This window comes from Artemia sp. Qi Xiang Cuo, chromosome 21 (assembly GCF_049724085.1).
Source record: "Artemia sp. Qi Xiang Cuo chromosome 21, ASM4972408v1, whole genome shotgun sequence".
Taxonomy (NCBI): Eukaryota; Metazoa; Arthropoda; class Branchiopoda; order Anostraca; family Artemiidae; genus Artemia; species Artemia sp. Qi Xiang Cuo.
The window spans coordinates 19,698,386-19,713,517 of record NC_142814.1 but is presented as its reverse complement, the minus strand read 5'-3'; the positions used below and the strand labels follow the sequence as shown (position 1 = coordinate 19,713,517).

Sequence of the window (15,132 nt, the reverse complement as noted above, 5' to 3'; positions counted from 1 at the left end):
ATTGTTATTTGTCGTTTTCTGTCAATTTTTAAATCCAAACTATTTTGATTTTTCAAAAGAAGAACATCAAGAAAAGTAAGTTTCCCATTCTCTTCCAATTCAACAGTAAACTTTAAACCCTCCCCCCCAACAATTAAAATGTTCCAAAAATCCTTTTAATTCCTCCTCCCCATAATCCCATACTGAAATAATGTCATCCATATACCGGCCCCAGAAAATATGTTTTAAAAAATATGAATATAACACAATTGTTTCAATATTCTCCACAAAAATATTAGCTAATAAAAGCGATAAAGGGGCCCCCATATGAAGGCGCAACTGGACCTGGATTAAAAATTCTTGCTTGCTTCTGGTTCATGCAAGGTGGAACATGCCTATCTTTGAGCTGATCTGTAATTTTATCAAGGAAATTTTTATCAAGGCTCAAGGAAAAACGAAAGGTATTCTTTTTTGGGCCAGACCGGCATTACATTCAGCTTCCTGATATGTAGTTTCATATTCATGAATCCGGCCTAAGGTGCATGTTTGTCACAAAAACGACGTAGGCTACACCCTTACCATTTTCTTGAAGTAAACTGAAATCGACATCATTAAAAAAAAAAGACAAAACCAAATTGTTGCTCCCGAAGTACAATTATTAACTAAATTTGTGTCTTGAAACGCTATTAAAGAATTAATGGAACTTGTTTTATGGTTTTTGGTGACTTGAAAAGAGTTCCTCTATAAAAAAAAATAAACAGGTATTGGTGATTTTTGCAATGTGGAATGTACCATTCACCTTTCCGTTGCTGCTCATGTTCCAACGTTTTTTGTTTGTTGTTTTCTTTTTTTTTTGCCTTGTAAAACAGATATTGGATGAAGCAATTTAGCAGATTTTCCTTACCCTAGATGAAGAAGAACCAATAAAAAAGGAAAAGACGAAACATGAATCAGCAAAAAAGTCAGAGAAGCTGAAGCCAGTCGTAGTTACTGACGATCTATTTAGCACCAAGAAACCAAAGTTTACCAACATCAAAGATAAATCGGTAAGCCTCTTTTCGCTTTTTTTTTGTCCTCTCATTCTTTATTATCCATTTCTCTCTTTTTTTAGTATGAATTAAGCAGGAAAATTTGGAGATAAAATTGAGGCATTCTAAAGCAAAATTTGTCAAATGTGTCCCCATGTCAGATCCCTCACTAATTTATCTAAAACTAATTACCGCCTATGCTGCATTTACCTGAAGTATTCCTAAAAAGGAATGCTTGCTTCCTCCAATATAGCTCCAGCCCCCCCCCCAGCAAAATTTGTTGAAAGTTGTGAGAGTATGATAATTAATCCTAAAAGTACACTTCTTTAAGATGATAGAATCACACTATTTGAAGAACCCTTCTATCCTTCCCCCGTGCCCATGGGTCTTAACTGATTAAGACCCAAGGGCTTTAAAGCCGTCTTACTTTAGCCTCTTGTGATATTCTTGATAAGCTGCTCACAGAACACTTACGGGTAATGATTCTTGGTTTCCGGAGTAAGAAATCCTGAATTGCATGATTTAAAAAAATTAAAAAAAAAACGATCACAAATGAGGTTTTTAAAGCAACGAAAATACTATAAAAATAAAATATTTCGAGAGAACAACCGCTTCTCTTCTTCAGCGCGAACAAAAAAAAATTCAAACGAAAATGCCAAAAAATGCCTAAAGACAAAGGAAACCAAAACAACGCGAAGAATCAGCGTGAAAAAAAAACAACAAAAGCCAAAATTAGAAGATAAATAAAATTCAGTAAAATCCGACATTAGAAGAATTAAAACCAAAAACCTAGCCCCAAAGGCGAGTCACTCACCAATACCCACGAATAGAAAAAAATCCAAAAACTTTTGACTGCTCTCGTTGGATACTATGAATGACTTATTGTTTAAAAAAATGTATTGGCCAAGCAATGTCAGCTAATTTCTGGTTTTGATAATTGAATATCTTGCACAGGCTTCTTTAAATCTGAAGGGTCTATGACGCGTTTCATTTTGTAAATGTGAAGGTGATTCAAGGTTTATTTCAGGGATGGCTAAAGTATTAGCTTCTCTTTTTAGAAAACTGAAACATGAGTCACTTATTTTGGTGATTAAAGGCTTATTTCAGGGATGACTTCTCTTTGAGCTTCTCTTTTGAGAAAACTGAAACATGAGTCACTTATTTTGGTGATTCAAGGCTTATTTAAGGGATGACTTCTCTTTGAGCTTCTCCTTTGAGAAAACTGAAACTTGAATCACTTATTTTGGTGATTCAAGGCTTATTTCAGGGATGACCTCTCTTTGAGCTTCTCTTTTGAGAAAACTGAAACATGAGTCACTTAATTTGGTGATTCAAGGCTTATTTCAGGGATGACTTCTCTTTGAGCTTCTCTTTTGAGAAAACTGAAACATGAGTCACTTAATTTGGTGATTCAAGGCTTATTTCAGGGATGACTTCTCTTTGAGCTTCTCTTTTGAAAAAACTGAAACATGAGTCACTTATTTTTAAGTCACCAGCATCTCTGTTCAGAGCTAGACTTAAATTTTGGTATTTGTAAATCACAAGAGCCTCTCGATAGTGCTGAACAATGCCGTTGTCGTGTGGAATTAAACTAGCTTGGTTAAATAAAATAGTATGGTTCGGGCGGTCATAAATGTTGTCTGCATGGGCCGAGTCGAAATTGTTTCTGCTTTTTAAGGGTAATATCAATTGAAAATTGAGAAATTTTGACTCAACCCTTGCAGAACACATTTATGAACACTTGAACCATGCTCAGTTTCTGTTTTTAGCCCCCCCCCCCCCCCACGAATACCCAGTACACATCTTTGCTAATGAAGATCGTTTCTTTGGTTATCAGGAAATAGCATATGAATGGACTTACAAAATTCAAAATAAAAATTAATGGAACTTTTGATCGTATTAGATCAATTATCCGATGAAAAACAAATTAGTTTTTCTCTTTTCTATTAATTTTTCAGCGTAGATATTGTGTTTAAGTGCATTTTAGTATGGAGATAGTTATATTAACTTGCAATAAGTATTGTTTGTTTTTCAATGACGATTTTTGTCATTTGGAGGTATATATATATATATATATATATATATATATATATATATATATATATATATATATATATATATATATATATTTATATATATACTACTACTACTACTAACAACTCACCGCAGCACCAAGGTGCCTGAGGCCAACACAGCGACGCACGCTCCTCCTCCATCCCAATTTATTCAAAGCCCCCTTTGTACACCCTCCCACGAAGTTCCCATTTCCTTAAATCTTTCTTTATGACGTCCTCTCACCCCAGAAGAGGACGACCTGCTTTCCGTTTAGCCCTAGACGGTTGGCCGAAAAGAACAATCTTCGGTAATCTATCATCCTTCACCCGCACAACGTGCCCTAGCCACCTCAACCTTTCTTTCATTATAGCCCTAGAGAGCGGTATTGAACCACATTTTTGTACAACCTATTTTTTGAAATACAGTCAGTCGGCCGGATATCCATAACTTTCCTTTAGCAATTCTCCTGGTCAACCTCTGACAAACCTTTACTCGCTTCTTGAAGTACACATCCTTCAGGGTCTTATTTGACCGTTGTCATCATCGCGGGTCTCAAGACTCATATCTTGGTTCGTAGGCTTGTTTCTTTTTTTTCTCGACCCACTCTTAACTGTGAAAAAAAGCCTTGGCTATTCTACTTTTAACATCTTCACTGCTCCCACCATCTTTACTAATAATACTACCAAGGTAAGTGAAGCTGACCACCTGATCAATGTTTTCATTACCCACCGTCACCTTTTCATCATCACTTATTCCTAGCCTTAGTGACTTAGTCTTCTTAACATTAATTTTCAAACTTATATATGTACCTATATATATATATATATATATATATATATATATATATATATATATATATATATATATATATATATATATATATATATATATATATATATATATATATATATATATATATATATATATATATATATATATATATATATATATATATATATATATATATATATATATATATATATATATATATATATATATATATATATATATATTTGTAAATAAGTAAAGTTATGTATATATTTATATTAATATGTATGTATATATTTTTAAATAAGTAAAGTTAAGAGTGAGCTTATCAGTTGCTCTGATAATAAAATTTCAAAATGCAGCAAAAGCCGTGCAATGATGTCTTTTGCCTGATTTCACTTTAATCATTGTTTTTTTCTTTCTTTTTAGGACGGAGATTCGGTTCATAAAATTGAAGAACTCAAAATACCACCTGCCTCGAAGTTGTCTCAAAGAATGAAAGAAGGAGATTCGAACCCTAAATATATAAACAAGGAAAAACATGCCAGCCCTGGCAAGCAAAAAAGAAAAAAAGACTCGGAATTGTCTGATGAAGAGAGCCCAATTAAATCTTCAAAGAAGAGGAAATCTGATGAAGCTGCAGATGGGAAGCATAGTAGTAAGAAAACGGAAGACGAAGGAAGTTCAAAGAATTTGGCCAAAAGCAGTAAGCAAGAAAAACGAAGGTCAGGTAGCAAAGAAAAGGAAATGAAAGATAAAGAGGAAAAGAAGGACAAAGAAAAGCATAAAGTTCGGAGAATCAAAGTAGAATCAGACGAAGAAGATCCTTTTGACATTACTACAGTGAAGAAGACTGAAAAGGCGAAAGATAAAAAAAAGAAGGAGTCTCCTACTTCAAAAAAGAAAGGCAAAACCTATGAACTTGAAGTGACGCCAGCAGAAAGGAAGGTTAAAGCTGAACCTAAACTCGAGCCCCATCGTGAAGAACAAAAGGAACAAGAAAGTGGTTTAGAAGGAGAACAGAAAAGAAAATCGTTTAATTATCAGCAGTACTTGGCAAGAGAAGGACCTAAAAATCTTGGAAGTAAAGAAATACCAGAGGTATTCATTTTAAGACTTATAAAAAATTAGGGATATATATTACTTTTCAGTTGCAATTAGTACAGGCCATAAACCACTAAATACTTTTTTTTAATCAATGCTTGAAATCTGTCACAGAGGAGTATGTGGTTGCTGGAGCTTTCAGCAAAGTTCATTCTGCTAACTAAAAACTAACAATTTTGAGTTTTAGATACTCGTTTTAGGTTTATTCATATTTCGTTTCCTTTTGTTTTTGCTTAAAAAAAAAGAAGAATAAATTGTTGTGATCAAAATCAATATGTCATTTTTTTTCTACAAAGATTTATTGTCTTAAGATTTAATTGTGAATTATATTTTTCTCCAGTCTCGATAAGGAGAAAAATACGTTTGATTAGCTGTTGCTTATTCTATTTCCTATATGCCAAATTGAGGTCAAATTATTCAGATACTTATTTATTTTTATTTATTTCTTTTTCATCTCAAAAGAAGCTGTTCTATTGGAAAGATTCAGAAATTAGTTTCCACTTTTTCTTTTCTTTTTTACATGTTTTGTATTTCAAAATCCTTTTCTATACTTTTAAGTGCATATTTACGAGTGTAAATCCAAATTTCTAAGTATTTCTCGAGATTGTAGGGGAGGGAAGTTCTTTAGTTGTTCGTAGGGAGCTGAATTCCCCGATGTCTGGTTAAGTCCCTCGAAAATCCCCCCCCCTCGCTGAAACTTCCTCTGAAGAATGGACGCATTCTTTATCGCAAGGGATGAACTGGCATCATGTACTATAAATCCACGGGAAGTGACTAATCGTACTTCTTGGTCCTAGTCTGTTATATCTGTGCACTTTCCTCATAGGCAACCCTTTTACATTGGCTGCTAATTTAATATTTTCAAATCAAAGAATTAAGAAAAATAAAAAGGTAAAATAAACGCTATAGGATATTCTGCACGATTTTTTCTGCCTAAAATTTGAATATAGGTAGAATATTTCAAAATCCCTTCTTTTCTTCATTTATTTTTATTTGTAATACTTCCACTTTGACTGCTCAATTTTCCATGGGGATTTTCCACGGGAGGGGGGGGGAATACGCCTAGAACCGAATCCCTCCTCCCTCTTATTTGCGAGTATGCATTATTTTCAAAAGCTTTCGATTTGAACATAGAAAGTATATACACATGAAATGTGTTTTCCATGAAGTACTAGGATATTTGTAATATGTTTCTGACAGTCGCTTGGAATAGGTTAGATAATAACTCCTTCATGAAATTGAAAATGGGAATGACAATTTTTTCTGGGAGAAAATTCTTCAAATCGTGCTGTTATGCTTTGGCAATTCCTTGTTCTTTGTCTAACGCAAATAAGAAGTTTTTTGCTTATGATTTTGACTGTTGTGAATTTTTATAGACCCGACGATGTTCAAGCCAAGGGTTATACCTATTTTTATTAAATAACAATATGTTAGAATACCTAACAACAAAAATGACTGTTGAGTTGGGGTAGTGCATTGTAGCAAATTTTCTGGGAATGCTACACTGACCTTGATAGTAAGGCTGCCACCTGGGAACGAAACTCCCATCAATAAATGGCTGGACATGAATGCATTTTTAGAGGCTTATAATTCTAGCTTAAAACATACTTAATCCTTTCTTTTTTTCTGTATACTTGCTTTGATTTTTTTTTTTTTTTTTTTTTTTTTAATTGTTCCTAAAGCATCAAAAGAATTAATTATTTCCAAATTCGTAAATAAATAAAAAATTTAGAATTTGGAGAAGCCGAAGTATTGTTTCTAAAACAATAAACTGAATAACTTATTTTTAGCGTTCTTTGGGACACTTCTAAAAGAACCCTTCCGAAAAAGAACTTTCAAAAAAAGGTTAAGTGTCATATAAGAACTTAAGACCAGAAGAAATAAGTTCCATAATAATTCAAGCTCAAAACAACCAGAAATTACTGTCAAAGAAAAAATGAAACGCAACATCAACAGAAATTAAAATGAATAATCATATTGGGCATAAAGATAACATATATTGATATAGATGAATAAATAATCCCTGAAACGAGTAAGAATTAAAACGAATACCCAAGTTAAACATAAAACAAGCAATCATTGCTACAATCAGGAGTGTAGCTACTACCCCCCCCCCTCCCCCTCTCCTCCCCTAACCGTAAAAGTTCTAAAGCCTGTTGTAATATTAGCATTTTATTGAAAACTATAGGTATTTTGAACTATAGACGAAAAGAAAAATAATTCACCATAATAATAATCAAGATAAATAGAAAAAACTAATGAAAATAAACTGAATGTTTAATATATAATGATATTAATTCCTTGAAATCTCAGCAATTCAAGATTCAAGATTGTATTAAACAGTATTTTTTTATTTTTCAATGCTATAATTATCAGAAAATGTTCAAATATATTTGGTGTTCCTGATATATTGCAGTATGAGTTCCTTTGCAGTTACTGATATATTGCATATACATCCTTTTGAACACCTGGATATACATAAAGTTATTTTGTTTTGGTTTAACATCCCCCTTCCCTGAAATATTCAATTTAATAACCTTAGTCATTCCTGAGAGATTAGAGATATGCCCTGTCGACACCCTAATTGCACTGAAACTCTTGGTTTCGTTCAATAGTAGTAGTTGTGGTAGCAGTAGAAGTACTAGTAGCAGTCATAATTAGTCGCATTCGCTAGAAGTCACAGTCGCAAGTAGTTGCAGTCGCAGACGTAAGTAGTTAAAGACGCAGTCACAAGTAGTCGCAAGAATTAACAGTTGGAAGTAGTTGCAGCCGCAGTCGTAAGTAGTCCCTATCGCAGTCGCAAGTAACTTTAGGCGCAGTTGCCGTTGTAGGCGCGAAAAGTCTCTGTCGCAAGTTGTCGTAATCGCAGTTGCAAGTAGTCATAGTCGCAATCAGTCGCAAATAGTCGAAGTTGCAGATAGGCGCATTTGCAAGTAGTCTTAGTTGCAGTCACAGAAGTAGTAGTTGTATTAGACCGGAAAATTTCAAGTCACACCCTTAGTAGTTCTTAAGACATTACAGGTACGCCCTTCTGCTAACCCAGATGCACATAGCGTCTTTTGATTTAGCTCAACAACCCCTGAACATTCCCATAAGTTTTGACTTCAATGCCCTTAGTCTTTTGGGGCCACCCAGGATCTAACATGCCCTCCTTTCCCAATGATAAATTGTGTGTAAACAATTATCAAATTGCATAATTTACAACCCTTGCCTTGTGCTGTGGGGGGTCATGTCATACCCAGAGGCATAGTTATTGGGCTTTTTGACTATTTTGAATAAAATGTCTATTTCAAATTTTTATCTGTGCTAAGGGAGGGAACATTTAAACGGGCGAGGAGGGTTGGTTGCCCTCTAATCACTTCAACATGCCCTGAAGGTTTTATCTTAATACCCTCACCCGTGCCTAAGAATTACTGATACGCCATTTTGACAACCAGTATACATATGGTGTGTTTTGTTTTGGTTCTATTAAACACCCCTCTCAAAATTTCCTGTAAACTTCAACTTAATACCCTAAGCCTTTTTGGAGACTCAGGATAAAACGTTCCCTCCTTTCCCAAAAATAAACCCTATATGTAAACGATGGACAACTTGTATAACTTACAGGCCTTGTTCCAGGGGCTTTGGAGGGTCATGTCACCCCCGGAGGCATAATTATTTGACCTTCAGACTAAATGGAACAAAATTAATATCTCAAAATTTTTGCTCGGATGTCTTTAGGGAGAGGGAAGCTATAAAGGACTTGGGAAGGGATCTGGGAGCCCCTGATTACTTTTAACTCTTAAAAAGCAACTAAAACTTTCAAATTCCAGTCGAATGAGCCCCCTTTGAAGTTTCTACGACCTATATGAAGTGGCTCTGGGGAAGGGGCACGGGTTCAATCCCTGGCGAGGCCAGTTATTTGGGTTGGGACGCGGGTCAGTGGTGTGACTCTGTAAGCTTAGCCAGAGTCGGCCCAGCTCTAAATGGGTACCTGGAGAAATCTGGGGAAGGTAATCAGGAAGGGTGTGCGAGAGCACAGGATGGCTGGCTCCCAGCCCCCCATTGCACTTCCTGTCTGAAGGGCAAAACTGATGCTATGAATTTTACCGTACCTGCTCTCAGGGTACATAGCGTGTGGACCTTTAGGCCTAGGTTGTGTTCTACGAGAGAATTTAGATGTGCATTATGCATTTCTGAAAAAATGGCCAATACTTTCAATAGCTAACTCAAAATCCCCTCGTCGGTAAATAATAGATGGCAGCATGTCTTTTCTATTTCTATGGGGCATTTTTTTGTAAACGACATCGATGTTCTGCCTATCGTAGAAATTCGTCATGGTTCTTTTCTACTGCATGCAAGGGGGAATTCCTCCCTCAAACTAAGGCTAAAGAGCCCCTAAGGAAACCTAAAAAATCGTGCTGAAAGCATTTTATTTAGTTTTCAAGATGGGAAAAATATTCTGGTATATCAAAAGCTATTGGACAGTATTTTCTTATTAAGCATACTGCTACAGGCATCGGCAATGTGAGTAATGTACAAAGTGCAACACACGAGATTTTTTTTTTCTTTTTTAAGATACTACTTTTTATTTTTTGGTGGTACTCTTTGCCGGTAATATAGTGGGCTCCATTTTAGTGTAATGGCAACGTTGGTGTTTAGATATTCCTTTTTATCACATACAACTTGCCTTTCATTGGCTAGATTATGAATGATACACTTAGTAAAGAAAATGTGTTATTGATTTTTGGATCGCTTTTCTTTTTTCTCCTCGATTCATCATGTAGAATGGTTGGCCGTAGATTGTTAAGGGAGGGGGGTAATTTGATCGCAAATTCCGAACTTTAAGTGTCCGTTTCAAGCAATGAAACCGATTTAGGCCAACGAATTGTCTTTTCTCCGAACTCTTTGTTCTGCATAGACCCACTTGGATTAGGATTAAAATTTCAAGGTAGCCTTTTTACTCGGAACAGCCCAAGAATCAAGAAAATTCACCTGGAGGCAACATGATGCCTGTGTTTCCAGGGCCAAGGGTGCCTATTTCGAAACAGAGGCTTCATAGACCCATTTTAGTAGAAAAGGGGACATTTTAAATCTGTCGGAATCCGATTACAAACCTGCTATTTTTTTTTTAATTTCAGGGCCTATAGAGAGGCTTAAGGGCCGAGTCGGTTACCTGTAAAATAATGAGGCAGACGTTGTAGCCCTTTGTTTTTAATTTTACTTTTGCCTATTATTCCCTTCAATACACGCCTCTCTTCATTCTCTACACTGATGCATGTGAATTTTCCATTGGTCAAAACAAGGTTAGAATTTATCCTCTGTAAGCTCATGCATGGCGCCGACTGATTTCTCTTTCACAGCCATGATTGGCTCAAATCCTGTTCCTCTTAATCCATGTAAGACCTTGAGAACTGGATAAAATTCCCGTGGTTCTAGATCAGGCGAATAAGATGGATGATTTAAAAGTAAAACGATATTATTTTTCTCTTCATTCATTTTTATATGACCCACGAAAAATACGAATAAATTCTGAGACACTGGAATATTCTTGGCGAGAGATGTCTTGACAGACAATGCTGTTCGAGCGGGTTTGTTGCTTTTTCAGTAACCAATTTTCAATAAGACCTTTAGAAACTCAGTTAAGATACACAACCCTATGAATTCCAGAGAAAACAATTATCATCCCTGAAATTTGGTTTGCTTGTTCTAGCTTTTTAGCTCTTTGTGAAGTTTGGCTCTTATAACTCATGGAGGGTGACTGGACTATTAGTGGAAAACTTTGATATGCCTCATGTTGAAATACTTTCCAATTGCATCCTCTCAAACTTTCCAAATGTTGTTGATTGTTTTCAGTAATTAGAGTTGTAACTTTTGGAGCTCGAGAAAATGTAGCTTTTCAGATAGCTTTTACCCCAGAAGAGAGCTTTTTTAATCTTGGAGAAAGCATCCAACCCACGGTTTTGTCGTTTTGATAACATTTCTAAGGCTAATATTGTAATATATCTATCCTAAAGCAAACACACTCAGTATACACATCACTCAGCTGCGTAGTTCTTCTTAAACAGCCTCAGTCTCGTTTTACTAGAGCCACACCTCATATCTCGTAGCTCGTATTATTCAATAATGGTGTTGAATTGCTACCAAAATTTTTGTTTTGAAGTGTTTTAAAATTACTATTTGCAAAAATATGGCTAGAATTATAATATGATAAAACACACATTTTTCTAGCCTACCTACTCTGCAAATGGCCTCCGATTTCCACCACAGTTTGCATCAAAGGCTTTATTATGTTGTAATGACCCTAATTTTTGTGAATACTCCTTGAAAAAACCATTCATATCCAAAAGCATAGAAAATCCACTGGATCGATAAAGCTTTCAAATTAAGGAATCTATTTAATTTTCAATAAAGTGTAATGACACTTCCGCCTTCAAAGGGTTTTAAAAGGGTCTGACAGTTCTTTTTATGGTAATTTCTGTTCTTCTTCTTTTTTAGTTCGAGTCCTGAACTCGCTGTAATTTTTGATCATTTAAGTTTTAATATCGGTCTTCAATTTTTGTTGAGAACTTATTTTTCAAGCAAGTAATGGGGTCCTTGAGAACAATATTAGATAAGAGCGTTCCTCCTCTTATTTCTCCTTTTATACAAATAAGTTTAATATATATTTATTCCAGGGGGCTGAAGGCTGCTTAGCTGGATTAACTTTTGTCATAACAGGTGTGCTAGATTCTTTAGAACGTGACCAAGCTGAAGAACTTGTTAAGAAATATGGCGGAAAAGCTACGCACTCAGTTAGCGGTAAAACAAGCTTTATTGTTGCAGGTGAAGGGGCCGGTCCAGCCAAATTGGAAAAGGTATTACTTTATATATTGAATAAACGACCCTCTATTAGTCAATCTTGTTGCTAATTTAATTTTGTTTTGAATTTTTATAGAGTAAAGAAAATACATGTGATAAATAAAATACGCAATCTGTGTGCCACGTAACGCTGCCATACATGAAACTCAAATAAACTCAGAGCTGAAACAAGCCACAGATTTTGACAAAGAAATTTACAATATATATATATATATATATATATATATATATATATATATATATATATATATATATATATATATATATATATATATATATATATATATATATATATATATATATATGTATATATATATATATATATATATATATATATATATATATATATATATATATATATATATATATATATATATATATATATATATATATATATATATATATATATATATATATATATATATATATATATTTGTTTGCCCACACCTCAAGAAAGTGCAGATTAGATAACGTTTTAGCTTCTTTTGTAATCGAAGCTTCTTCCAATTCTTTCTTCTTTCAGATTCATTTCTAAAGTTTTTTCATTTTTGTTCAACTATTATTTTTATTTTTTGATGTGTTGCTTCTAATTCATCCTAAATGTGCCCTTACTCTGGTATCTGTGTGATATTGCTTGTCTGTATAATACTCCTTATTTGTTGCTAAAATCTTTTAATTGTCTGTTTTGCTCTTCGTATATCTTACATGTTTTTGTTTTGATTGAAGTCGTAGCTTTTTGCAAAATCGTTGGGTAGCTCTAAAAATTTAAAACTAAAATAAATTTTGAGTGAAGAACCTAACGACGCAGTAAATCCGCTGCAAATGGGGCATATTTTAATAGAAATATTCTGGATTGAAGTCTTTTGGATCCTTGCTTAAGTGACGTCTTCCAAAGAGTAAGGTGCTATGCAGCGCTAGATTCAAGAAAACTTTTCTTGTGGTAAATACAACGCAGGCGCTATCAGCTACAGAGTCTGATCTGCTGACGTAGCTCGTCTCTGCTAGTATAGATTAAGATAGCACAGCTATGAAAGCGAAAATACCCCAAAGTTAAAGTTTTTCAAATAAACTTGCATTGGAAAATGTAGAGTTTAATGAGTAACGCCTCAGGTGTTACATACACCTCAGGTGTAACACCTCAGATGCTACTCATACAAATGATGCAAACATGCCCCTTCTAGTAGCAGTTGCATCTACAATTCTTCTCTGGAGTTTTGCCTGTACCACTGCTTATTTGCGTTATTAGTGAGGGCTTAGACGTGTTAGGTAACTGCTGAATAAATGGTGTACAAACAAAACAATGCCCCGCTGAATACAAAATATGACAACGGACTAATGATTTAGCGTATTGATTCAAAATAGTGCAGCAAATCAATAGAAAGAGGGTATATTTGAATTAAAATTTAGTCTGTTTTACCAATATCTTGATTTCTTTTTCTCAAAGTATTGAACTAAAATATTAAATAGTAAAAAATACGAGGGAGAGTGCATAGAAAGCCAGATGGTTGTGGGTGGGATATATTCAGGTTTACAATCAGGATCTGGTTCACAATATTAAGCCGGAAACAATTGCAGAGCTAGAGAATGTAATAGGGGTAAATTTCGTGGAATTACCATTGAAATGTGGTAAAAAGGTAATGGCGGAGTTTAGAACTGTATGGAACTTAAAGGTAAACATTTTGAATATCTCAAATCGCTCTTATCTTTATATCTTCAAGTATCTTTTGCAATTTAATATATTTTTTCCTTAAACATGATTTGATTCTACTTTGAACATAGTTATACAGTACACGCTTTTTCTTAATTTTTTTAGTATATTTTATTTAATATATTAACCAGTGGCAACGCATTTATGTTCCAGAAAAAAAGGATAATCAAAAAGGCCTAAATTGTGCTCCACTTTTAAAAAAGGGTCATTACTTATGCCGCACCCTGTACATTAAAGAATTAATCTGCTTTCATAGGTTCTTTCCTGTAATCTCGATTGTTATTGTATTTTTTTCATCGTTTTTATTACATGTCCAAAATACGCAGTGCTTTCAGTAAAACACAAATGACACTCAAGACGTTTTGAGGGTTTGAGAGGGCGAGGAGGTGCGGTAGCTCTACTGGTATTTCCAGTAGCGCTCATGTGTAAAACTTGATTATTTTTTGTTTTGTTGTTGTTAATATTATAACAAATTAAAAAGCCACTGTTCAAATACAAATTGTTTTCACTAAAAAACAAATGACGCTCTGGTCTTTAGAACGTTTAAGGTTGGCTACTGTGGAGCCTGTGAGCATTTTTGACAGGGCAAAACGTTGAATGAAGCCCATTTTCAGCACTTAGAATGAAAGTATGGTAATACTTAACTAACTCAGAGTATTTCTTCTTCCCCCTTTTTACGTTTGAAGAAGTCCAAAACCCCTCCCACTCTCTTTAAAAAGGAACTTAGAAAATTTGAAGTGTGTTATCATTTTGGGAATCTCAGTACCTGCTTAGAACAACGTTAACTTAGTAAAAAGGGATACCTCCCATATATTTTGTTTTTGAAGGCCTTTGTGTTTTATAAATGATGATTAGGGAGACCTGGGGAGGACTCAGTCATTTAAAATCAATGAGAGGGGACCCTCCGTATGACCTTAGGCTTCCCCGCAGCCCGAAATTGTCACGGATCAAAGTTTAAACATAGCAGTTTTCCTCAGAACTGTCAAAAGATTTAGAAATATGCCTCCAGGGATAGTTCTATTTCTGTAATCCCAGAGGTAAAGCTGTTCCTAGGGTTGGTGTTACCCGGGGCAAAATTAATGACAGCTCCCCCCCCCCCCCGGATTTCAATATAAGCAATGAAAGCTGAATCAAAGTGAAAAGTTTGATCAAGGTGGACAATCCTTCAGTCAGGATGCCCCCCAGCTGTAGCGTCTGGGGTTTCTGACCCGGTCGCCTCTCTCCCCTCCAAGCTCTGCCCAGAGGCTAGGGCCCCTGATTATGCCAATATCCAATGTACGGCTGAGAATTCATAGATACGATTAATATAAAGTTGGACATATTACACCTTGTTGAAAATATGTCATTTAAGAATTTTTTCAGGCTGTCTAATTTTAGAGCCCAGGGTGAGCATGTTGGGCCCTCCGCTCCTCCGACCACCCCATCCTGCATTTTTCAAAGAACGGCATCATTTACTGTACTTCTTTGATATAAAATCACTCAGGGATTATTATGAGGTTGGTACGGCATTACTAATTGCTAATCCTCAAAAATCATCCAGTTCTATGTATGAGATGAGTTTGTTGATTGCAAATCCGATGTTTTTTTTTGTTTTTTTTTTGCAATGTGGTCCTTGAAAATGCTTAATTTACGAATGGTGGACTTGTCAAG

At 35.0% G+C, this 15,132-nt stretch overlaps 1 protein-coding gene across 1 annotated transcript in view; it reads left to right on the top strand.

Annotated features, from left to right (window-relative positions):
• Gnf1 (germ line transcription factor 1) overlaps positions 1-15,132 on the top strand; it is an 86,398-nt gene that overhangs the window by 20,702 nt on the left and 50,564 nt on the right. Inside the window, exons 3-5 of the mRNA XM_089107158.1 lie at positions 889-1,025; positions 4,260-4,931; positions 11,591-11,770. Of these exons, the coding sequence (XP_088963284.1) occupies positions 889-1,025; positions 4,260-4,931; positions 11,591-11,770 (989 nt within the window). The remainder of the gene's footprint in view (positions 1-888; positions 1,026-4,259; positions 4,932-11,590; positions 11,771-15,132) is intronic.